The sequence below is a fragment of the Meles meles genome, chromosome 1 (assembly GCF_922984935.1).
Source record: "Meles meles chromosome 1, mMelMel3.1 paternal haplotype, whole genome shotgun sequence".
Taxonomy (NCBI): Eukaryota; Metazoa; Chordata; class Mammalia; order Carnivora; family Mustelidae; genus Meles; species Meles meles.
Genome location: NC_060066.1, coordinates 154,881,233 through 154,909,179, shown reverse-complemented (window position 1 = coordinate 154,909,179; position 27,947 = coordinate 154,881,233). Strand labels below are relative to the sequence as shown.

At 35.0% G+C, this 27,947-nt stretch overlaps 1 protein-coding gene across 1 annotated transcript in view; it reads right to left on the bottom strand.

Moving 5' to 3' along the window:
- Positions 1-27,947, bottom strand: part of LRRIQ3 (leucine rich repeats and IQ motif containing 3) — a 222,657-nt gene that overhangs the window by 124,307 nt on the left and 70,403 nt on the right. Inside the window, exon 4 of the mRNA XM_045979656.1 lies at positions 19,634-19,767. Coding sequence (XP_045835612.1) covers positions 19,634-19,767 — 134 coding nt within the window. The remainder of the gene's footprint in view (positions 1-19,633; positions 19,768-27,947) is intronic.

The following is a 27,947-nucleotide window of genomic DNA, read 5'->3' as shown; positions in this document are numbered from 1 at the left end:
AATTTCTAGAAGAAAACATAGGAAAAAGTTTCATGACATTAGTCTTAGCAATGATTTCACGTAGATGAAACAGGAAACAAAAGAAAAACAGATAAGTGAGGCTACCCTAAATTAAAAAGCTTCTGCACAACAAAGTAACAGCCAATGAATGAAAATGCAACCTACTGAATGGGGAAAAAATGTCTGTGAAACATCTATCTGATAAGGACTTAATTTCTAAAATATATGAGGAACTCCAACAACTCAATAGTAAAAAAGAAAAAGCAGAAAAACAATAACAAAAAACTAATAACCATAGATTAAAAATGGGGTAAGGACTTGAACAGAGGTTTCTCCAAAGAACACATACAAATGGCCAATAGATATATGAAAAACATATCAATAGCTCTAAGGATCAAATCAAAACCACAAGGAGATGGTTATTATTAAAAACAACAACAACAACAACAAAACAAAAGACAAGTGTTGGTGAGGATGTGGAGTAACTGAAACCCTGCACACCTCTGATGGGAATATAAAATAGTATAGCCACTAGTTCCATCCACGTCGTCGCAAATGGCATGATTTCATTTCTTTTGATGGCTGCATATTGGAACTAGAGGGTATCATGCTTAGTGAAATAAGTCAATCGGAGAAAGACAACTATCATATGATCTCCCTGATATGAGGACATGGAGAAGCAACACGGGGGGGTAGGGGAATAGGAGAAGAGTAAATGAAACAAGATGGGATTGGGAGGGAGACAAACCATAAATGACTCTTAATCTCACAAAACAAACTGGGGGTTGCTGGGGGGAGGTGGGATTGGGAGAGGGGGAGTGGGCTATGGACATTGGGGAGGGGAGGCGAACCATAAGAGACTATGGACTCTGAAAAACAACCTGAGGGTTTTGAAGGGTCAGGGGTGGGAGGTTGGGGCAACCTGAGGGTTTTGAAGGGTCAGGGGTGGGAGGTTGGGGGAACAGGTTGTGGGTAACGGGGAGGGCACGTTTTGCATGGAGCACTGGGTGTTGTGCAAAAAGAATGAATACTGTTACGCTGAAAAAATAAATAAAATGAGAAAAAAAAAATAGTATAGCCACTATGGAAAACAGTACAGAAGTTTCTCAAAAAATGAAAAATAGATCTACCATATGATCCAGCAATCTCGCTTCTGGTATTTATCAAAAAGAACTAAAATCAGGATCTCAAAATGAATGTGAGGTAGTATCACTCCCATATTCATTGTGGCACTACTCAAATTAGTCAAACTATGGAAACAAATTAGTCAAACTATGGAAACAAACTATGGAAACTGACAGATGACTGGGTAAATAAAATGTATTATATACCTACAAAAGAATATCAATCAGCCTTAAAAAAAAAAAAAAAGCAAATTCCTCAACATGAAACAATAAGGATGAGCCTTGACCTCATTAAGTGAATATACCAATCACAGAAAAAGAAATACTGCAAGATTTCACTTATATGATCTATTCTGTCTTTTTATAACTGGAAAAGTGGGATCATATACTGAAGAATAATATAAGGGCTTGAAATTTGAAGACTAGAAAGAAAGCATATTAATATAAGGATCCATAGTTTCTAAGATGAAGGCATATATTCACAAGATTGAATGCTCCTCCGCACTGAACAAAGGGACAGGTAGTAACTTCAGCCATTTTAGAAAAAAAATTGAGATTTCTCTGCGGGATTAAATAAAACATCAATTGTTGAATTAATTATTAATTTGCAATTCAACATATAAGCATTATTAATAAAATTATAGAATGATTACTTAAAAGTTATGTTTTATTTATCAAAGTGTGTTAATATTAATTAGCAGGGTTCAATAAAAAAGTATTGGAAAACAAGCACCAAAATTCAAAGGAATTGTTGATTACAGTAATTTTTCAATTAGAAAGAACATACATACTTTCAGAATGCTTTCAAAATATCCACAAAATATAATCTTGAAAAGGGTTTAAATTTACATATTAATGAAAAATTTTAAGCAACTATATAATATTAAAGTTTTATAGTAATATGTAAAGTACTATTTTTTTTTAAAGATTTTTTATTTATTTATTTGAGAGAGAGAGAGATCACAAGTAGGCAGAGAGGCAGGCAGAGAGAGAGAGAGGGAAGCAGGCTCCCTGCCGAGCAGAGAGCCCGATGCGGGACTCGATCCCAGGACCCTGAGATCATGACCTGAGCCGAAGGCAGCGGCTTAACCCACTGAGCCACCCAGGCGCCCCTGTAAAGTACTATTAAATGGTTATAAAATACACAAGCATGAAGAGAAAATCTCATAATTCAAACAGTTACTAATTTAACAGAGTATAGTTGTTCTGTTATGTACTTGGTCTTTAGCTTTATTTGTTACCAAAAGAAAACAACTAATTATAATGTAGTTCTACCTGTCAGTTCTTTTCCACAGTAAAACAAAGAAGGGCATATCAAGTTGTTAAAAAATAACTATTACAATCAGTTGAAACATATATTTTTAATAGGGTATGCAACAGATAAATAATTGTGGTTTTGTTCAGAAAGATAACAAATTTTGCTACCAGCAATTAGAAAATACATCACCCTTTTCCAATAAAATGAAAGTGTCACTTTTATCATACTTAAAGGTCTTCTATATATGCAGATCATTTTAGGGTATTTAATTCTGTTAATCTAATTTCTCTATACATATGTCAATATGAACAAATATTGATTATAATAACTTGATAGTAATTTTTTATTCCTTAGGAACTTTAAAGGCATATTTTGCAGTGTCTCTACAAAATCGGGCTTCTAATGGGAGAAGATATTTGCAAAGACACTACAGACAAAGGGCTGATATCCAAGATCTATAAAGAACTCCTCAAACTCAACACACACAAAACAGATAATCATGTCAAAAAATGGGCAGAAGACATGAACAGACATTTCTCCAAAGTAGACATATAAATGGCTAACAAACACATGAAAAAATGTTCATCATCATTAGCTATCAGGGAGATTCAAATCAAAACTACATTGAGATATCACCTAACACCAGTTAGAATGGCCAAAATTAACAAGACGGTAAACAGCAAGTATTGGAGAGGAAATGGAGAAAGGGGAACCCTCTTACACTGTTGGGGGGAATGCAAGTTGGTGCAGCCACTTGGGAAAACAGTGTGGAGATTCCTTAAGAAATTAAAAATAGAGCTACCCTATGACCCTGCAATTGCACTACTGGGTATTTACCCCAAAGATACAGATGTAGTGAAAGAAAGGGTCTTCTGTGCCCCAATGTTCATGGTATCAATGGCCACAGTCACCAAACTGGAAAGAACCAAGATGCCTTTCAATGGACGAATGGATAAAGAAGATATGGTCTATATGTACAATGCAGTATTATGCCTCCATCAGAAAGGATGAATACCCAACTTTTATTATCAACATGGATGGGACTAGAAGAGATTATGCTGAGTAAAATAAGTCAAGCAGAGAGTCAATTATCATGTGGTTGCACTTACTTGTGGAGCGTAAGGAATAACATGGAGGACATTGGAGATAGAGAGGAGAAGTGAGTTGGGGGAAATTGGAGGGGAAGACAAACTATGAGAGGCTATGGACTCTGAGAAACAAACTGAGAGTTTGGAAGGGAGGAAGGTGGGGAAGGGAGTGAGCCTGGTGGTGGGTATTACGGAGGGCACATACTGCATGGAGCACTGGGTGTAGTGCATAAACAATGAATTCTGGAATCCTGAAAAGAAATAAAATAAAATGAAAAAAATTCATCTTCGTTAATAATACTTGGTTACAACCACTTTTATATTATTTTCTAATAACTGAAAAATAGGGTAGGAGGTAGTATTTAATAAGAATTGCCCAATGACTAATAAAAACTAAAAACCAAATTTAATTTGATACATCCTAATCTATAAACTTTCCATATTTCCTTTTTTAAAATATTTATTTATTTATTTATTTATAGAGAGTGAGAGCAAGTATGTGATGGGTAGAGAGAGAGAAACTTCAAGCAAACTCCCCTGAGTGGCGAACCAAATATAGAGCTTGATCCCAGGACCCATGAGATCATGACCTGAGCTGAAACCAAGAGTCTGAAGGTCAACAGACTGAGACACCCAGGCACCCCTCCATGTTTCTTGTGGTATAAATAAAAAGAAAACAATTTTAAACACTCTATATAAGACTTTTTCCTTTTACACATACTAATTTATTAATCATCAAAAATTGTAAAATAACTGATGACAAATAAAAACCCAGATAATTTGATATTTGATAATAACATAAATTATTAGATGGCCATCATAGTAAAAATTATGATTTTATGTCAAAATGCTAGTCATTTCAGGAGAGTTTTCCAGTATCCAACACAATGTCCATAAAATAAAGTAAAAGTATCAAGAATATTAAAGATTTAATAAAAATGCATACATATTTGATATACAAATAACATATATATGATACATATTTAACAAAATAGACGTTCTACTTTCAAGTGAATTAAGGTAATAAAATGCCTTTCTCAAGGAAAATTTGTTCAAAATTGGGCAACACAATTAACTTCATTTTATTTTTAGTATCTTCAGTAATTTCAACATTGAAAAGAGGTGACAATGTCTATAATCACTAGTTAAAATACTGTACAATTAGTACAGCTTTTTCTAACTTGCAATTTAACTTGCAGTCCTTAAAAATAAAGTAAAGGGGTGCCTCAGTAGTTCAGTTAGTTAAGCATCTGAATTTGGCTCAGGTCATGATCAGGTCTTTGGTCCAGAGCAAGCCTGGTGTGGGTCACCATGCTAAGTGGGAAGTCTGCTTTTCCCCCTCTCCTCCCACTCCCAGCCTATGCTCTCTCACTTTCAAATAAATAAATTAATAATCTTTAAAATAATGAAATTATATATAAGCTAGCTATCCTTGAAATACTTTTCTAATTTTATAGCTTTTATAATTGAATGAACCCTGGAAGATAATTTACTGTTCAGTAATTCAGTAGACACATTCCTAAGAAACATACTTATCAATTAATAGCTTTTGCCTGTAAGAAACAGAAAACCCCAAAGTTAAGGTAGCTTAAACACAAATGAGAAGTTATTGGTTCTCAAAACTAAAAAATCCAGGGATAGGATTACAGACATGATTTGTCTGGGGGCTAAGTCCCATTCCTCAGAGCGTTTCTTGGCTCACTCTTTTCTCATATGTCAATTCTCTCCCCAGGCAGGCATTTCCCATGTTGCAAAAATGGGCAAAAAATGGGTATAGATGGGCAGAAGATATGAACAGACACTTCTCCAACGAAGACATACAAATGGCTATCAGACACATGAAAAAATGTTCATCATCACTAGCCATCAGGGAGATTCAAATTAAAACCACATTGAGATACCACCTGACACCAGTTAGAATGGCCAGAATTAGCAAGACAGGAAACAACGTGTGTTGGAGAGGATGTGGAGAAAGGGGAACCCTCTTACACTGTTGGTGGGAATGCAAGTTGGTGCAGCCACTTTGGAGAACAGTGTGGAGATTCCTGAAGAAATTAATAGAGCTTCCCTATGACCCTGCAATTGCACTGCTGGGTATTTACCCCAAAGATACAGATGTAGTGAAAAGAAGGGCCATCTGTACCCCAATGTTTATTGCAGCAATGGCTACGGTCGCCAAACTGTGGAAAGAACCAAGATGCCCTTCAACGGATGAATGGATAAGGAAGATGTGGTATATATACACAATGGAGTATTATGCCTCCATCAGAAAGGATGAATACCCAAATTTTGTAGCAACATGGACGGGACTGGAAGAGATTATGCTGAGCGAAATAAGTCAAGCAGAGAGAGTCAAGTATCATATGGTCTCACTTATTTGTGGAGCATAACAAATAACATGGAGGACATGGGGAGATGGAGAGGAGAGGGAGTTGAGGGAAACTGGAAGGGGAGATGAACCATGAGAGACTATGGACTCTGAAAGACAACCAGAGGGTTTTGAAGGGGCAGGGGGTGGGAGGTTGAGGAACCTGGTGGTGGGTAATAGGGAGGGCACGTACTGCATGGAGCACTGGGTGTGATGCCAAAACAATGAACACTGTTATGCTGTAAATAAACAAATAAAAAAAATGGGTATAGAAATAACCCAGGAGAAGGAGACTAGATGGTACATGATTACCAAATCAAACCAAACCCCATACCTCATGCTCACCTGAACCAAACCCCAATTTAATACCCATGACCAGGGAACTGGAATAAACTGGCTAGTGTAAGCCCACCAATCCCTCTGGCAAGAGACATAAATTTTTTCTGACTGGTTCACAACAATCTGGTCTAACCCCTAAATCTGAGTGATTGATTTATCCTCACAACGATAAGGCATTAGATAGATATTACTGATACAATGAAAATTGATATCTCATTGGATATCAATATTAATATCACTTTCCTTCTCATACATACATCTGCCAAACTGGCAATTTCCAGATGAAGCACATGTACCCTATTTCAAAAGGACAGAATCTAAAAATACACCTGAATCTAGGTTTAAGTTCAGGCTCTATTCTGGTTCAGGTAATTTCTGGTTCAAGAAACCTGAATAAATATAAATTATCCATCCACAACCTACCTATGAATACATAAATGTAGATTAAAAAGCAGAATGACTACAGAGATATATAAAGTGTACAGTGGAGCAAAACACACACCACATCCTGCCAGACAAAAACAGGTAGGACTTCCCACCTGGGAAGTAGAGGGAGTCATCTGGTCATTGAATCTATGAGCACTTCACTGGACTTTCTTGGAGGCATTCCTTTGAATACTATTCCCTCCCTAAGTAGAAGAGTTGTAAGGTTGTCTGCCTGGAAGATGTTTCTGTAGCAGAAGACTATGTCCTAAGAATATGGAATAGAGCTGAATTAATAGGTCAAAGGGCTTAAGAAAATCATCATTTTTAGAGAAGCTGTAGATTTATCTGGCCACTTAATTCCCTAAACACTTAGTAAACAATCTGTATTTTTACTGGCCACCCCATAAAACAGACAAACCTTTTAAAAGTTAAAAAAAAAAATTAAATATTTCTCACAGCATGAAGACATTATGCTCTGACCTCACTGCAAGACTCAGTTTAGTGACTTATATCTTTATTTGGGCTCTCACTGGGCTTCCACTAATATTTCTTTATGGTCCTATCACTGAATCAGAGCCTTTATCTTCCTTGTAATGCTTACTATCCCTTAAGTCAGGCAGAGAATACTTAACAGTAGGTATTAATTTTTTCTAGTAACTTACCTTTCCAACTTTCCAAATCCTAACTTTAGTTTGGGGTACATAAATCAACTTTTCTACTTGACAGACTCCCAAATTAATAAAAATTTCATCAGACTGAATTATAGATCAGTTATAATCTATAAATTTGCCCTTTTTAGCAAAGTCATATCTTTTCCTCTCACTGCTCTCATTCATACCCATTCCAAGATAATTATGTGGCCTTCCTAAAATAATCTACTATAGACCATAAGTGAAGTAATCAAAACACAACAACTTCTGGCATTTTTCCTACTAATCTCCCTAATTTCATATTTTGTAGGCAAAAGCCAATGTATAATATAGTTTAATCAACTACTTCTCAGCTACATAAAAATGATTACCAACATCCTCGTCCTAGATAAAAGGTTTTTCCTCATGACTCTCTTCTCTACCTCAGTATATCAGTTTCACACTTTGAAGTCTATTCCTTACAGTATCCATTTCTTTTTAAACATGCCAACAACAAGCTGGAACTGGTTTAAATATCAAAAGAGTAAGTTCAGGTTAGGGTAGGATTCAGGGTTCATGACCTGAGCTGAAATTAAGAGTCAGATGTTTAACCAACTTGAGCCACCCAGGCACCGCTATACAATTTTTTTATTCTTAAATCTTACCCACTATACAATATTTCACTATAGTTGGTTAGCATTGTAGAATGATCAACAACTGGTTATTTGTATGAGTTTATTTTTAGTATTGCTAAGAAACATATATAGACTATATAAGAACAGAGCTAAGAGACTTTATTGTAACTGGAGTGTAAAGAGGTAAAAATGTGGCTATTCTCTTTCTCATAAACATATGCCTTAATTCAGGAATCTAGATCAAATTCGTTAATCAACTTTAATCATTTCCCACTTCATGAAAACCCAAGATAATAGTTCAGTTGCCTGAAGTATGACCGACTAAATACCCTGACCAATTTTCTTCCCAAAAATGAAAAAAAAAAGGATAAAATATAATGCATGGGTAAGGACAAATATGTATATTCTTAGAATCTAAACCCAATTAAAGCAGTAGGTTAAAGAGATAAGCAGGGTCTCTGAATCCAGCTTTCAACCTTAGGACAATTACTTCACTCAGATAATCTTAACCTTTGGTATTATGGATAGCCTTGAGTATACAAGAAGAGGAGAGTGTAAGGTCTGATCAGGATGGGTATTACACAGGGAAACCTTCCCAAAATCTAGGATCAAATGGAATGTACCTCCAGTATAAAGGTGAATTATAATAACCACCACTATCACTATCCTCTCTCTACAAATTGTCAGAGGAAGAAAATTGCTTTCTTGGGATTACCTTGTCCCTGGACAAAAGAAAGCTCATAAGATGCTAAGTATAGATACTGAATAAACAAGTGTGAGATATATGCAAAATTCATAAGATGTGTTAAGGATAGACAGTAAGTAACTTATTAGCCTGAAAAAACACACTATACAGAAAAACAGGTATATACATGCACTGGCTGATATAAAAAATGAAATTAAAGTATTATTTATAGAATATAAAGGAATGAGAGAATTAACATCTTAAAAATTTCATAAAGCACTGACACATCATCTCCAGATAGACAGCTGTGTTTCCCACAAAATCACACATCCATCAGGAACCTAATATGACCCCATGCATATTCTGCTTAAAACATGCAAGTAATATTCTTAACTGCTAGTCAGTTATCAGTTACTTTACAGCTATGGTGAGGCACACTTTTTCCTGAATCTCTCTAATAAATTTAGAGTGTGTTGTCTCTAGAACAATTCCTAACTATTGAAGACCATCACTAATCTTTAACTCTGGTCTTATAACCCAATCATTGGCAGAGAGGCTTGATAAAACAGAGTGAGAGACAAAACATATGAACTTTGTTCCACACAGGATTCAGATACTGTGGTTATTTCATCCCACTTTTGCCTACATCCACTTCATCTTTCTCCTTTTTTTCCAGCTATGTGTTTCAAGTAAATTAAATTAACTACAGTACAAGTATGTTAATTTGGTCTGGGAGACTTTCTATTCTGTGATCTGAGAAAAAAAACCTGCTTGGTAGCTTACTTGGAAGCTATCATAGCATCTAGATAATTTCCAACACTACAGTTGGTGATGAAAATGGAATGCAATTAAAAGTCATACTAAGTGTGCAGAAATTCTCAATAAAATACTAACAAACCGAATCCAACAAAAATAATGAGAGGGAGACAAACCAAGAAACAGACTCTTAACTACAGACAATAAACTGATAGTTACCAGAGGGGAAGGGGTAAAATAGATCATGGGGTTTTAAGAGTACACTTATCATGATGAGCACTGTACAATGTAGAGAATTGTTGAATTACCATATTGTACACCTGAAACTAATATAATACTGTATGTTAACTACACTGTAATTAAATTTAAAAACTTAAAAAAACTTGGTAGTTATTCAAATATATAGAAATATTTACTGTTATACTTAGAGATGAAAGGACAGACAGAGATCATTAGATACTGATTAAAGCCTCTGCAACTGTAGACTAAAACAAACAAAATAAAGGAATGCAAGTTAAAAGTTTACAGAGCTTTTTTCCTCTCTCATATTTACAGCACTTTCCTGGGCCTGTAATTTTAGGCTGATAGATATTTTCTATTGGTTCATTGAATATATTGTTCATTTTTTTGGCTTCCATTATTGTTGTTGAAAAATAAACTATCAGGCTAATTGTACCTTTATAGGTTATCTTTTATTTTTCTCTTATTACTTGTAAACCTAAGATCATTCTGTTTTCTAAGGATGTTTACAATTCTCAGAATCAATTTCTTTTTATTATCCAAACTGAAATTTGCTGAGCTTTATGCATCTAGGGATCAGTTTCTCCTTTATCACTTCTGAATGATTTCCAGTCATCATATTATTGATAATCTCTCCAAAACATCCCTCTTACAGGAAATTCTCTCTCTACAAAGGCGGTATCTAAGTATATTAACAGGTTGAGTATAGCAGAGGTCATATTCACAGACTGATATGTCTGTATTTGGAAACACTCTTGCTTTGGGGTTCCTTTCTATTGATTTCAAGCTCTTCTTGGGGAAAATAAACCAGCTTCTACTGAGTGTTAGTCTGGATTTATGTTTTGTTATTTATTTTTTTATTTATATTATGGATACATTTAGTAATTCTCTTAGTTTGGGGCTCTTAAATATTGCTTTGATTTTAAAGATCACTTATGAAGCACAATCGTATTACTCATAATTCACTTGGGATGATTTTTTAAAATTTTATTTGAATTCCAGTTATTAGTTTCATGTGTATAATATAGTAATTCAACACTTCCATACAACACCCAGTGCTCATTAGAAAGGCATTCTTTAAACCCCGTCACCTATTTTACGCATTCCCCTAGTTACCTCCCCTCTGATAACCATCAGTTTGTTCTCTATAGTTAAGTGTCTGTTTCTTGGTCAGTCTCTCTTTCTTTTATCCCCCTTTACTTGTCTGTTTTGTTTCTCAAATTCCACACATGATGAAATCATATTTGTCTATCTTTGACAGACTTATTTCACTTAGCATAATACTCTCCATTTCCATCCATGTCAATGCAAATGGTGAATATTCATCCTTTCTGATGGCTGAGTAATATTCCATTGTATATACTGAGTAAATACCTAGTAATGAAATTGATGACTGTAGTGTAGTTCTACTGTAAAATTTTTGAGGAAGCTCCATACTGTTTTCTAGAGTTGTATCAATTTGCATTTCCAACAACAGTGCATGAGGGTTTCTTTTTCTCCAACACCATTTCTGTCGATTTGAATTTAGCCATTTCTGTTTGAGATGAAATCTCACTGTACATTGGATTTGCATTTCCCTGATGATGAGCAATGTTGAGCATCTTTTCATGTGTCTGTTGGCCATGTATATAACTTCTTTGGAGAAATGTCTGCTCATATTTTCTGCCCACTTTAATTGGATTATTTGAGTTTTGGGTGTTGAGTTTTAGAAGTTCTTTTTTTAAAAAAATTATATTTTATTTATTTGAGAGAGAGAGACAGAGAGTGAGCATGAACCAGTGGGGGGAGTGTTTTCTTTTTAGAGGTAATTTATATCTTTCCTTACATGTATCCTTAGTATGCGATATAAGAAAGCCATGGAAGGGAGAAAAAAAAAAAGATAGCCAAAGAAGTACAGTGCTCACATCTCCTTAAGAATGCACTATGGGGAGCACAACTGACTAACAGCCCAATGTTCCACTTTGGTTCCACTAATACATTTTCTCCAAGGCTATCCCAATCAATGCCTGAAAACATCAGGGTAAATAGTGCTGGCCAATTTCTGCCTCATAGAGGATTCTTCTAATATTTACTTTTTTCAGGAATTCCCCCACTAGTCTACCTTAGATTTTTTTTCAGAGTTGTGCTGCTGAATTGCTTCCTACCCAGCCCCGTCTCTCTTTCCCTTCCCAAGTGTCAGGGTCATGTCTATCCCTATCTATTCCAATCCTTTTAAGGTATTTCTTAAATCAATTAAATTTCTTAATTTCTTCTTTCTCCAAATGAATTTCTTGTACTTATCTTATTTTTGTGTCTGCCTCTTGAACATCAAACAAACAAATGGTGATTTTTTATACTATTATAAATGGTATCTTTAATTTCATTTTCAAATTTTTATTGATTTATTTATTGTGTTTATATAAGTGCCATTGGTTTTTGTATTATGACTTCACTAGCTTGCACAATCACAAACATGACAACTGTAGGAAATTAAAATTTTATTTGTTCCTTCCTAATCTTTTAACTTCCCTTTTTGTCACTTTGTTTCATCATTACATGCTCAATGAAAAACATGTCCACCATCACAATGTTAAATGAAAATGCTAACAGTTGACAACCTTTTTTGTTCCTGATCTCAGGGGGAATAATTCCAATATTTCATTATTAAGTGATAATAAATGTGTTAAAATATACCTATTATTAGATTAAGGAAGTGTCCTTCTAACCTTTAACTCTGTTGAATTCGATCAACGGATTCTTGTGCAAACATTGAGAAGATTTATATACATGCAGTCCTCATTTTACAAGGTATTATGTAAATGAAACCTTATAGATACCAGAGCTATAGCCTTACATTGTACAATTCTATCATATATTATTTTATATTGCTGAGTAATAAATTCCACAAACTTAAAAGGCTGGCCTGGGCTCTTTTCTGGACGCTTAGGGAAAAAAGAATCTGCTTCTAAGCTCATTCAGGTATATTAGCAATAGAATATTATATTCTATGTACCACTAGATATGATTTTCTAATATTTTTATATGTATATTCATAAGAATGGCCTGTAATTTTCTTTCTTGTAATGTCCTTGCCAGGTTTTGGTATTAATACTATACTGACTTCTCAAAACAACATGAAAAGTATTGTCTCTTACTCTCTGGAGAACTTACATAAGATGGTATATAATATTCTTTAAATGTACACAGTAGTTCACCAGTAAATTTATCTAGAACTAAAGTCTCTTCAGAGAAAGGACTTCAATCATGTACTCAATTTCTTTCATGTATATAGGACTATTTAGCATTTTTATTTTTTCTTGTGTCAATGTGAAAATTGTATTTCATCAAGAAATTTGTTCACTTCACCCAAATTATTTGGCATAAAGTTGTCCTTTGTATTCTCCTTAATGTCTGTAGGCCTGCAGCAACGTCTTTTTCATTTTTTATCATCAAATTAATAGGCAGAGAGAAAGAAAGAGGAAGGAGAAGGGGAGAAGGAAGGGGAAGGGAAAAGAAAGGGAAGGGAAAGGAAGGGAAAAGAAAAATTGCTTGACGCTAATCAATAGATGCAGAAAAAAACATTTAACAAAACTCAACACCTGATTTTCATGATAAAAATTCACAGAAAGCTAGGAATAAAGGAGAACTCCCTCAACTGATTAACAATATCTACCAAAAATCTTTATAGCTAATATCATACTTAAAAGTACAAAACTGTAAATTTTTCCACTAAGATGAGGTCTAAGGCAAGGATGTCCTCTCACCACTCTTTTTCAACATTCTTACTGGAAGTTCTAGCTAATGCAACAAGACAAGAAAAAATAAATTGAAGGTGTACAGATTGAGGAAGAAGGAAAAAATTGCCTTTGTTTCCAAATGATGGTCTATGTGAAAATCTGAAAGAACTGACAAGAACAAACAAAACAAACAAAACAAAAAAGCACCCTCTTGACACTAACAAGCAATTATATAGCAAGGTTGAAAGATACAAGGTTAATGCCAAAACTCATTCACCTTCTGATATACTAACAATGATAAAGTAAAACAAAATACCATACATTAGCACCTGTGAAAATGAAATATTCGGTTCAAATCTAACAAATATGTACAAGTTCTATTTGAGGAAAACTACATATAATCTTCTGATGAACAAAATCAAAGAGGAATAAATAAATAAGAGATTTAATGTTTCATAGATAGGAAAATTCACTATTGTCAAGATTTCAGTTCATCCTAACTTATCTATAGATTCAGTGAAAACTCAATCAAAGTCCCAGAAGATTATTTTTTGGATAGCTACAAACTGATTCTAAAGTTTCTATTTACAGGCAAAAAATCCAGACTCAGTAACACAATACTGAAGAACAAAATTAAAGGACCAACACTACCCAACTTCAAGATTACTATAAAGCTATAGTAATCAAGATAGGGTGGTATTAGCAAAAGAATAGATAAATAGATCGATGGAACAGAATAGAGTTCAGAAATAGCCATACATAATTACAGTCAACTAGTCTTTGACAAAGGAGCAAAGGCAATACAATGGAACAAAGATAGCCTTTTTAAGAAATGATGCTGGAACATCCATTTGCAAAAAATAAATAAATGAATCTTATACAAATCTTAGTACTTCTTTCAAGAAAATAACTCAACATGGATCTATGACCTAAGTGTAAAATACAAAACTATAATGTAAATGTAAAACTCTTACAAGATATAACATTGGAGAAAACCTAGATGACCTTGGGTATGGCAATGCCTTTTTAGCTATGACACTGAAGACACAATCCATGAAAGGATAAATTGATAAACTAGATTTCATTAAAATTAAAAACTTCAGCTCTGTGGAAGACAAAGACAAGAGAATGAGAAGACAAGCTAGAGACTAGGAGAAACTATTTGCAAAAGACATATCTGATAAAAGACTGTTTTCCAAAATTAACAAAGAATTCTTAAAATTCAATGATAAGAAAGCAATGTAGTTTTAAAAAGGGCCAGATATTTAAAAGACACCTCACCAAAGAAGGTATACAGATGGAAAATAAACATACAAGAAAATGTTCCATATCATATACAAATCAGTAAAATGTGAATTAGGGTCCTGGGATCAAGTCCCGCATCGGGCTCTCTGCTCACTGGGGAGCCTGCTTTTCCCCCCTCCCCGTTTCTTCCTGCTTCTCTGCCTATTTGCGATCGCTGTCAAATAAATAAAATCTTAAAAAAACACACACAAAAAAGAGAACTACTGGGTGATATCTCTGATAGATATGAACACAGAAGTCCTCAAAAAATATTAGGAACTGGGGGTACCTGGGTGGCTCAGTGGGTTAAAGCCCCTGCCTTCAGCTCAGGTCATGATCCCAGGGTCCTGGGATCGAGCCCCGCATCAGGCTCTCTGCTCTGCAGGGAGCCTGTTTCCTCCTCTCTCTCTCTCTGCCTGCCTCTCTGCCTACTTATGATCTCTGTCTGTCAAATAAATAAATAAAATCTTTAAAAAAAAATTAGGAACTGAATGCAACAATACATTTAAAAAAAACAAAAACTATTCAGACAATCAAGTGGGATTTATTCCTGGGATGCAAGAGTGGTTCAATATTTGCAAATCAGTCAATGTAATAAATTACAAGAAGAGAAAGGATAAAAACCATATTTCAACAGAGGCAAATGACAAAGTACAATTTGACAAAGTACAATGACAAAGCAATCTGACAAAGTACAACATCTACTCATGATTAAAAAAACAAACTAACTAACTAGGTTTAGAGAGAATATGTCTCAGCGTAATAAATGCCATTAAAACACACACACACACACACAGCTAACATCATACTGACTGGTGAGAAACTGCCAGATATCCTCAAGACCAGGAACAAGGCAAGGATGCCACTCTTACCACTTTTATTCAACATAGGACTTGAAGTCCTTCCTAGCCACAGCAATCAAACAAGAAGAATAAATAGAAACCATCCAAACTGGTAAGAAAGAAGTAAAACTTTCACTATTCACAGATGACATGATATTATATATAGAAAACCCAGAAGACCACCAAAAATTAGATTAAACACTACTAGAACTGGTGAATAAATTCAGTAAGGTCGCAGGATACAAAATCAATACACAGAAATCCACTGTATTTTATGCACTAATGAACCAATATAAAATGAGAAATTAAGATAACATTCCCATTTACAATTGCACCAAAAATAATAATATATCCAGCAATAAACTTAAGGAGGTAAAAGACCAGTACTCTGAAAACTATAAAACATTGATGAAAGAAACTGATAATGATACAAACAAATGGAAAGATAATTCATGCCCATGGATTGGGGAAACAAATATTGTTAAAATGTCCATACCATCCAAAGCAGTTTATAGATTTAATGCAATCCCTATCAAAATACCAACAACATTTTTCATAGAACAAATAACCCTAAAATTTGTATGGAACCACAAAAGACCTCAAATAGCCAGAGCAATCTTGAAAAAGAATAATAATACTGGAAGAATCACAGTCTCAGATTTCAAGAAACACTACAAAGTTGTACTAATCAAAATAGTATAGTACTGACACAGAAATAGACACAGTTATCAATGGAATAGAATAGAGATCTCAGAAATAAACCCATAATTATATGGTCAATTAATTTTCAACAAAGCAATAAAGGATATACAATGGGAAAAAGTCTTTTCAACAAAAGGTGCTGGGAAACTGGACAGTTAAATGTAAAAGAATGAAACTGGACCATTTTCTTATACCAGACACAAAAACAAACTGAAAACTGAATACCTAAATGTGAGACCTGCAACCGTAAAAATCTTAGAAGAGAACATAGGCACCAATATCTCTAACATTGGCCATAGCTACATTTTTCTCAATCTGACTCCTAAAGATGCTCAACATCACTTATCACCAGGGAAATGCAAATCAAAATGACAATGAAATATCACCTCAAACCTGTCAGAATGGCTAAAATCAAAAACACAAAAAACAAGTGTTGGTGAAGATGTGGAGAAAAAAGAAACCTCATGCACTGTTGGTGGGAGTGCAAACTTGTGCAGCCACTGTGGAAAACAGCATGAAGTTTCCTCAAAAAATTAAAATTAAAATTACCATGTGATCCAGTAATCATACTACTGGGTATTTACCCAAAAAGTACAAAAGCACTAATCTGAAAACATGTATGCACCCCTATGTTTACTATAGCAGTATTCACAATAGCCGCATTATGAAAACAACACAAGTATCTATTGATAAATGAATGGAGGAAGTAAAAGTGGTGTGTATATAAACATCACATACACATACACACACACACACACACACACACACACGCACACAAAATTACTCAACCATAAAAAAGAATGAAATCTTGCCATATGCAACAACACGGATGGACCTAAAAGGCATAGTGTTAAGTGAAATAAGTCAGTCAGAGAAAGACAAATATCGTATGATTTCACTGGTATGTAGAATCTAAGAAACAAAACAAAGAAAAAAAGAGATAAATCAAGAACAAACTCTGACTATAGAGAACAAACTGATGGTTACCAGAGGGGAGTTAAAGAGATGGGTGAAATAAAGGGGGTTAAGAGTACACATATGATAAGCACTGAGTAGTATGTAGAATGGTTGAGTCATTATGTTGTGTACCTGAAACTGACTTAACACTGTTATGTTAATTATACTGGAATTAAAGATTTTTAAAAAATTAAAAATTGTACCTCCCTTGCACTGTTTCATCTATATCAGAGGTACTATTACTTTAAAAGATAATAGCATTAATCATAACTATTTTCTAAATTTAGGCAGTATATGATATTTCAAGTCTGTACATAACATTTTAAGAAGTTTAAATGAACAGTTTTTAAGCATGGTGCAAAGTTTTTGGGTGTGGGAAGATATTTCTCATGGCTGGAAATAAACTCCTAAAGATGGAAACTCCTAAAGATGCTCAACATCACTTATCACCAGGGAAATGCAAATCAAAATGACATATGACAGGACTAATCATTTGTACTTTTAGGCACTCTCAGAGGAGCTTTTGTATTACCCAGTTCCTTTCTGTTTTCCCTTTCCATAGATGAATCCAGAAATACTTTTCTGATCCTAACTTCCACAATCTATTTATGTATTTATCAACTGAGCAAACTATGTTTTGAGCACCTAACATATGCCAAGCACTCTGTTACATACTAGGGATAGAGAATGTACAGTACATCTGGAGACAGAGATAATTATACAGACAACTGTAATATAGCATGGTAAGTGCTCATGATAATAACAATATGTTATGAACATTGTCAGAGCAAATATCCCAGCCATTTGCCCTAAGCAAATTGGTAGCAATTGGAAGATTATAAGTTGTTGAATAAAATTAGATTTATATTTTTGAAAGATTACTATGTGTATGCTGGTTGCAAATGTTATTAGAAGAGAACAGGAATCAAAAAAGGAAAAAAAAGTGTATGTTACGCATGGAATCAAACAATTCAGAGAGCACAAGTTATAACAACAATAATGACAATATTTAAAATACAGCAGTTAATAAGAATATGCTATGCTTTATATTCATGATTTTAAATTCCCACAAGCAAAGAAATAAGCAAAGAAATAAGTCCTGCTTTTAGCCCCTGCTCTCTCCTATTCAGCATATGAGGAAAGTTGGGCTCAGAGAAGTTAAGTAATGGGCCTAATGGAACAACATTTTAAAGAGAAAAACAATTCAAATCAGTCTGCCTTGAACCACTGTGTCATTTATTATTACTGATGTCTCTTTCCACAAAGCTCATTCAAATTCTGTTCACTCATGCTAAATGTTCAGAAATTATTTCCATGCATAAGGTTTTTATCTCACATTACATGAATATTAGAGGAAATCTTGATTCTAAAAGAGAAAAACTCAGTTTTGGGGGCATAAACTAAAGACAAGTCCCTTTATTAGATGTTTATTTCATGTAAAATGCATACTAAATTTAAATGGAACATATGAGATAGAAATAATATTTTAAGTATATATAAACCTGTCAGTAACTGTGTGAAACTTTCCCACATCTTTTATTCTAAATCATTTCATGTGTCCTAATTTGGGAGCCCACTCTCTCTTGCACTTTGACCTTAGTTTGAAAAGTATATGGGACCTCTTCCTCAGAAGTTGCAGGTACTGTATTTTGGTCAGATTTGCTACTTGTCCCTCATACTTATTTCTCTTTATCAGGGCTATTGCAATCTGTGATTTAGCACACGCAGGATAATTCAGAACATTTTCTCAGCCTAACCACATAATGTTGAATATCATTTTAGTGAAACCTCTTAAATCTTGCTTTCTCAGGGAATGCCCATTGCCCAACTTTAGATCTATTTAATCCTACCTATATTTCAGGGCCAATTATCATTTCTGGCTTCTGAACTCTGCCATTTTGCAGTGAAGAATACACTATATGAGAATGTTCATTTATTTTTTTCATATGTTTGATGTTTGGCACAACTAATACAAATAAGTTTATGGCAGAGTATTCTACCTTATCTCCCCAATTACAATGCTGAGAGATTCTTGCAAGAAAAGTTTTCCTCTATTTGCAAATGCCAGCCATTGGAAAGGAATACAGGAAACAAAGAGAGAGGAAAAGACAACTAACCAAAAAATAAGTAGATTGATGTGGTAGCAGATATTTCTGCAAAATTATCTTCATACCCCCCAAAATATGTAATCTTCACATATTTCATGATTTGTATTTCTATTGTATCCCTTTATATATATATATATAAGGCTTATATTCCTAATACATCACATTATAAGAGAGAATTCAAATTTTTCAGATATTTTTAAGCTTAATAAAAGAAAACCATCTGCATCAATGATTAATAAGAGCTTTATTGATTGGCTATTTATATGGCAAATTTAAAATAAAAAATAAAAGTATCAATTTATATTACACTAAATATAATATATTGCCACAGAGTATGTGGTATTTTCCTTAAAACTATTTCAAACACTCTATAAAATACCATTTTGATAGAGAATACAAAAATGTATATTATTGGAAAATTGCCTTTTTATCAGATTTTATGTTATTTTAATATTCAAATAGTAAAGAAAACATACCTCATGTTTTTCCGAACTAAGAAACCACGTATCCATCTTTGAACAATCAAAACTGGAGAATTATGAGCCAGAATTTCATTAATTTTTGAGATAATATGCTTAATATTATTAATTTCATCATCATAGGTTGATCCCTGTATAATGAAAATATATTTAATATTTACATTTCATGAAAGTATTTCCAAGGGACATTTTAAAATTGCTAGTCTAATAATATAAGCTATTAAAATGTTCACAAGTATCTTATAGGCATAATAGTTATATAATAAATACATTTTCCTTTTTTTTTTAGATTTTTATTTATTTATTTGACAGACAGAGATCACAAGCAGGCAGAGGCAGGCAGAGAGAGAGAGAGAGGAGGAAGTAGGCTCCCTGTTGAGCAGAAAGCCTGATGTGGGGCTCGATCCCAGGACCCTGGGATCATGACCTGAACCGAAGGCAGAGGCTTTAACCCACTGAGCCACCCAGGTGCCCCGATAAATACATTTTCATAACTATTATTAGATCATAATATCACGAATTAGTAGCACAAAATGATTTCAATTTTCTACACAAAATGCAAGACCCATGATGATAAATTTCTTCATTCTAGACTCTTTTCCCAATCTGATAACATAAATATAAACTTTTGACCATAGTCATGTTGATCTTTAAAAGGTGGTAGCGTGAGTAGGTATTCAATGAAACTCTAAAAGTATTCTGTGGTTTCCCATAGGAAACTGACATATGTTGGATTCACAGAATAATTTACAGTAGTATAAAATTTGTTGCAGCTTAACTAGAATGTTGGACACTTTATCAGGATACAGCTCATTCCCATGGGGAGAAATATTCTGTAGTTCCTTTAAAGAAATTATCTCTAAGATCTGTTCCGGCAAAATTTTAGATTTGGGATTATATAGACTCCCTACAACCCACTGATCATTTGATTGGTTAGAAATAATGCTACTTTACTTACATTTTTAATATAAGGATTATACATTATAAACCTAAAATTTATATTGTTTGTAAGTCACCTACCCTGAAAATTACCAGCTCACCACTTCATGTCCTCTTTTCTGCCTATACTCTTAATCAGCTATGTATACCCAGGAAAAGAAATCACAAAGCCTTGCAAATCAGTACTACTTTAGATTTATATTTACAAAAATGCATTACTAATTAACAAAAGCTTTACTTGGCCCTGGCTTGCTTCCTTTCCAATAAAAGCTACTGCAATTGGTCAGTACTGTTCTCTACACTCTTTTTAAGTCTTTTCCCTAGAACTCCCTAAACATCTCTTCACAGAGTAAACAGGGCCATTAATTGAACTCGATCAATCAAATCTCCTCCATTCCCTACATTTAACTGTATTCCCATTTAACTATATTCCTATCTATTCTGAATAGAAATGCCTTCTATTCAATCTTAAAACAAGAAATATTTCCCTTACTGTCCAAGATAGGCACTCCATTGCTGTTAAGTCCCATCTCTCTCTGTTTCACTATTATCTTTTACTGTCACTATCCTTTTACCTATTAATATGATGTAGCCTTTCCCATCTTTAAAATGCATCCATATAAATGATCACACTTAATCCAACCTTCCACCCTTTGTATTTAACTTTCATTAAGAGCCCAGATTCTTGATATAGAATTCCATATTTGCTGTCCCTACTTCCCCTTTCCTGTATCTCCACTCACTGGGTTTTGGATTTTACCCCTACCAATGTATCCGACACTTTTACATTGGATAGTCCTCCCTCAACTACTTCCCTTGGCTTCCATAAACCACTTCTAGAGTGAACTTCCCAAAATGCAAATCTGATCATATGGCATCCCTGCTTAATATATTTTACAGGTACATCACTGAGAAGATCAATTACATATTTCTTGATTTTAGAACACAAAATTCTTGATCTAGCCCCTTTTTACCTCAATCTCATCTCCCTTCGCCCTGCATAAGCCACTTTCCACAATGGCAATGTCCAGCAACTTATACCCCTGAAAACTGTCTGATAATTAAACTCAATGCTTTCTACAGATGACATTGAGTTTCTTGTCTGCCATTCTCAATTATTTATCTCACTATCTTAGGCTTTGAATATTCAATTCTTTCCTCCAAGAAGCCTTTCTTGACATTGATCTGAGTTCAATACCCTTCTATAATATTATCCTTGCAGCACTCATTTGTCATACCTGACAATTTTGAATTTTACCTGAGCCCTCTGATCCTAGAAAACAGGAAAGGTTAAGAAATCTCCTTACCCCTTCGTGTCAGAAAATGGAAGCATGCTTCCTCCATATTACTTTGTTAGCACCCATCAATGCCCCTCTAGTTTACCTATGACAAGGACCTGACACAGACTCTCTAAATTTCCATTTGCCTTTTAATGATTAAACTGTTTTGTCCCCACTGATCAGTCAGAACAAAATGCTTGTTAACCAAACTTTGGTAATGACTCTTAATCTCACAAAACAAACTGGGGGTTGCTGGGGGGAGGTGGGATTGGGAGAGGGGGAGCGGGCTATGGACATTGGGGAGGGGAGGCGAACCATAAGAGACTATGGACTCTGAAAAACAACCTGAGGGTTTTGAAGGGTCAGGGGTGGGAGGTTGGGGCAACCTGAGGGTTTTGAAGGGTCAGGGGTGGGAGGTTGGGGGAACAGGTGGTGGGTAATGGGGAGGGCACGTTTTGCATGGAGCACTGAGTGTTGTGCAAAAAGAATGAATACTGTTACACTGAAAAAATAAATAAAATGGAAAAAAAAAAAAAAGATCCTTCCCCACCCCCTCCCCAGGCTCCTGGACTTTGGTGCACTTTCAGCCAGAGCCACCATATAACCCTCCTTTAATGGCCCCTCCTGAGATAGGCAACTCTCAAGATAAAACATTCCCTGATTTATGGTCAGATCATGCCACTCCCCTTCAACTTACTAACCCACACCAGTTCTTTCCAGCCTTATTTACTCTTCCAAGAAAAAAACTTTTGACTAACCTTAATGATGTTTGAAGATTGCTGATCAATTAAAACATTCCCACTATTGCAACATCCCCTTTCCTTCCCTTGCAATAATCTTTTTGAATAAAGTCTCTCCTAAGTCTTCATTTGTCTTTTATTTGACAAGTTTATATTATGACACAATTATTGGTCTATATTTCTCACTTGCAACATAAACTCATTAATTTTAACAAATCTTTCTTTATCCTGTATCTCTAGGACTAAGTTAACTACTGGTCTGTAATGGGCATTCAATTACTAGTTGACTATTAAATCACTAATTAATGGTAACTTATACATTGTGATATTTGGTTTCTAAGTTTGATTTGGCATTATCAACCTATTTTTGTAATTCAGCTCTTACTTGGCTACAGTAACATCATATCATATTCCTAATTTTTCTACCTTTTAAATGTTTTTCAGTCTGTTTTGTTGGTGCCTTTTCTTTTTCAATCTATTTAACTATTTAAATATTGGTATAATTTAGGCTTTCTTTTTCATCTCTGCTAATTCTCCTCAAATGATCACCTCCTTTGCTACATCTTACTATCTCATATATGCTGATTATATATCATGATATATTATATATTATGAGATAGTAGTTATAGTTTTATATATATATATAGTAGTTATATCTTTTATTAGGAATTATATCTTTTATTAGGAATTACCTCTTTACAATTCTATAAAATAAAATTCCAATTCTATTTCTCTACTTACATGTCAAAAACTGAAATGATTGAAGTACCTGAGTGGCATAACCAGTTAAGCATCTGACTCTTGGTATCAGGTCAGGTCATGTTCTCAAGGGTTGTGAGATCAAGCCCTGCAGTCCAGCTCCACGCTTAGTGTGGAGTCGGCTTAGCTCTCTCTCCCTCTGCCCCTCCCCTTCATGATCTCTCTAAAATAAACAAATAAATCTTATAAAAAGGAGGGGGGCATCTGAATGATTCAGTCCATTGAGCCTCTGCCTGTTGGTTTTGGCTCAGGTCCTGATCTGTGTTGAAATTCAGCCCTGCATTGGGCTCTGCACTCAGCATGGAGTCTGCTTGAGATTCTCTCTTTCTCTCTCCCTCTAAACCTTCCCCTTGCTTGTGCTCTCAAAATAAATAAAGAAAATCTTAAAAAGCAAACAAACAATTATCTCATACTGCATTACAGATGTAGTCACTAACACTATTCTTCACCCTGTCATCTAATAAATCCACATTCCTTTCCCCATTCCCTTTACCATCCCATAAATTCACTGATTTCTAATAAATAAATATCTCTTCAATCTTTTCCCTATAAACCATACCATCTACCTATTAATAAATCAGTTGTTATGAACCAGGAACCATCCCTAACTAATTTCTTTATATTTAATTTCCTTCCACTCCAAAATTACAGAACATATGATGATTTTTCTAATATGAAAATTGGATGATGCTAAATTGTTAAATATTTCCCCAAGATCTTACAAGATAAAACCTTGTCTCCCTAGTATCACACATAATATCCTTTGCCATAATAATCCTATTTTTGTCTCCAGCATCACTTGACATGCCCAACCATGTATTCTAAACTATAACACTAAATTACTTCTTGTCATGATTGTGCCAAGCTCTAGCACTACCTCTGTGCCTTTGCAAATGCTTTTCACTCTGCCTCACATGCCATACACTTGTCAACACCTCAATTTGCCTAATGATTTATGTTAAAAAGTCTCAACTGAAGTATACTTTTCTTTTTCCTTCTTCTATGACCAGAAAGCTGAACTTCAAGTATTTTTAAAGAAAATATATGTAGTTCTTTCACAGATTTTGCTCCACGCTGAGATCCATGACATGGAAAAAAAATTGTTTTTTCTTTGGCTATTGTTTCTCCTTAATTTGCTTTATTTTCTCTACTGAAATCCCTATTCATGTATACTAGATGTCCTGGAACTCACTTCCATGTTTTATATTTGTTTTCTCATCATTTACATGCATATATTCTCAATTTGTTTAAGCCATCTGTCAAAGGCCAGCTTTCTCATATTGAGTTTTCTATGACCTTTGAACTACTCCAGTTAAGTTATGTGGCTGAGACTAAGCTCTTTTCTGAAGTTCCTAACTGCCCTATCACAAAGGAGTCCTGCCTCATACCAGTTTGCTCTTCACTGTTACCCTATCTTTACTAGGGTTTGTTTAAAAACAAAACCACAGATCTAAGATAGTCACTGATGGCAGGCCAAGTCATCAAATTGGGGCTTAATACTTAACCTCTAGTTCCAACCTCCACCAGAAATGTAGACTTAACTAGTCAGGAATTTTCTGGTCAGCACCAATGAGGTAATCTGTCACATGGGCCTTCTTCATACCGCAGAGAGTGATGAGGTAAATCTCCCTAATAAGACCCCTTGCCTGCTCTTCCCCCTAGGAAAGGTGAACTTGCCTGGAACAATCTTTTTTTTTTTTTTTTTCTTTTTTCTTTTTGTTAGTAACTTCTTTGCCCCACCCTACTTCCTATAAAAACCTTCCATTTTGTACAACTTCTCCTTGGAGCTCCTGTCCACTTGCTAAAAAGATGCTGATTTAAGAGTCACTTAATGAAGCCAATTAGATCTATAAAAATACTCAGCTGAATTTTACTTTTGAATTTTATTTTATTTAGTTGAATTTTATTTTTTTTCCATTTATATAAAGAATTTATTACAATCACATCTGATAAACTTTGAAGTTTAAGAAACAATTCTAAACATTTTTATTCAAATAATTGCTCAGCACCCTGAGTACATCTGTCAATTACTTGTTTTTTGTTTTTTTTTTTGTTTTGTTTTGTTTTATATTTATTTTTATTTGTTTATTTACAGCATAACAGTGTTCATTGTTTTGGCATCACACCCAGTGCTCCATGCAGTACGTGCCCTCCCTATTACCCACCACCTGGTTCCTCAACCTCCCACCCCCCCCACCCCCCTGCCGCCCCTTCATAACCCTCTGGTTGTTTTTCAGAGTCCATAGTCTCTCATGGTTCATCTCCCCTTCCAGTTTCCCTCAACTCCCTCTCCTCTCCATCTCCCCATGTCCTCCATGTTATTTGTTATGCTCCACAAATAAGTGAGACCATATGATACTTGACTCTCTCTGCTTGACTTATTTCGCTCAGCATAATTTCTTCCAGTCCCGTCCATGTTGCTACAAAAGTTGGGTATTCGTCCTTTCTGATGGAGGCACAAGATCCTAGCAAACAGGATCCAGCAGCACATTAAAAAGATTATCCACCATGACCAGGTGGGATTCATCCCTGGGTTGCAAGGTTGGTTCAACATTCGCAAATCAATCAGTGTGATAGAACACATCAATAAGAGAAGAGAGAAGAACCACATGGTCCTCTCAATTGATGCAGAAAAAGCATTTGACAAAATCCAGCATCCGTTCCTGATGAAAACGCTTCAAAGTATAGGGATAGAGGGAACATTCCTGAACTTCATAAAATCTATCTATGAAAGACCCACAGCAAATATCTTCAATGGGAAAAAGCTTGCAGCCTTCCCGTTGAGATCAGGAACACGACAAGGATGCCCACTCTCACCACTCTTGTTCAACATAGTATTAGAAGTTCTAGCAACGGCAATCAGACAACAAAGAGAAATAAAAGGTATCCAAATTGGCAAGGAAGAAGTCAAACTCTCTCTCTTCGCAGATGACATGATTCTTTATATGGAAAACCCCAAAGACTCCACCCGCAAACTACTAGAACTCATACAGCAATTCAGTAACGTGGCAGGATACAAAGTCAATGTACAGAAATCAGTGGCTTTCTTATACACCAACAATGAAAATACAGAAAGGGAAATTAGAGAATCGATTCCATTTACTATAGCACCAAGAACCATAAGATACCTGGGCATAAACCTAACCAAAGAAGTAAAGGACCTGTACTCGAGGAACTACAGAACACTCATGAAAGAAATTGAAGAAGACACAAAAAGATGGAAGACTGTTCCATGCTCTTGGATTGGAAGAATAAACATTGTTAAAATGTCTATACTGCCTAGAGCAATCTATACTTTTAATGCCATTCCGATCAAAATTCCACCGATATTTTTCAAAGAGCTGGAGCAAATAATCCTAAAATTTGTATGGAGCCAGAAGAGACCTCGAATTGCTAAGGAAATGTTGAAAAACAAAAACAAAACTGGCGGCATCACGTTACCCGATTTCAAGCTTTACTACAAAGCTGTGATCACCAAGACAGCGTGGTACTGGCATAAAAACAGACACATAGACCAGTGGAACAGAGTGGAGAGCCCAGATATGGACCCTCAACTCTATGGTCAAATAATCTTCGACAAAACAGGAAGAAATATTCAATGGAAAAAAGACAGTCTCTTCAATAAATGGTGCTGGGAAAACTGGACAGCGATATGTAGAAGAATGAAACTCGACCATTCTCTTACACCGTACACAAAGATAAACTCGAAATGGATAAAAGACCTCAACGTGAGACAGGAATCTATCAGAATCCTAGAGGAGAACATAGGCAGTAACCTCTTCGATATCAGCCACAGCAACTTCTTTCAAGATATGTCTCCAAAGGCCAAGGAAACAAAAGCAAACATGAACTTTTGGGACTTCATCAAGATCAAAAGCTTCTGCACAGCAAAGGAAACAGTCAACAAAACAAAGAGGCAACCCACGGAATGGGAGAAGATATTTGCAAATGACAGTACAGACAAAAGGTTGATATCCAGGATCTATGAATTTTATTTTTTAACAAGACTTTCCATGAAATTTATTCTATGACTTGTAACAATGGCCCTATATGCCACTGTTCCACTATTACCCTTGACAAATAAAGGGCTTTGTAGTATCTCCTCTCCTTCGTGTTTGCTTATACATATCAGGGAATAATGGCATAAAGCCAGACAGAGCTAGTTTCTGCATTTGACTCAAAGTCATCTTCACTGTATCTGAAAAACAATCTTCATATGATTAAAAGTACTTTTATGAAAGAATCTTTTATTTAAATGTTACCCTTTATTGGTTTCTAGAATAGATGTGATTTCCTCTAATCCTTATGTTTCTTCATTCATTGCATTTGGGCTCATCATGCATGTGTGTGGGGAGGGCAAAAGATAGCAAAATGTGCTACCCCAAAATATCACTGTAAGAGTTCAAGATGTGCCTCCCCAAAATGAACCCCTGTGGGGTACAGTATATGGATTATGATGAGTAGTAGGCATGTAAAAAAGTCAGGGAGAGGCTAATACTAAACCTCCCTTATCTATCCTAAACACAGATCAGTCACAAGCCTTTCAATTGCCAAAAATCCACTCCCGGGAGCTTCAACAATGGAGATAGACTT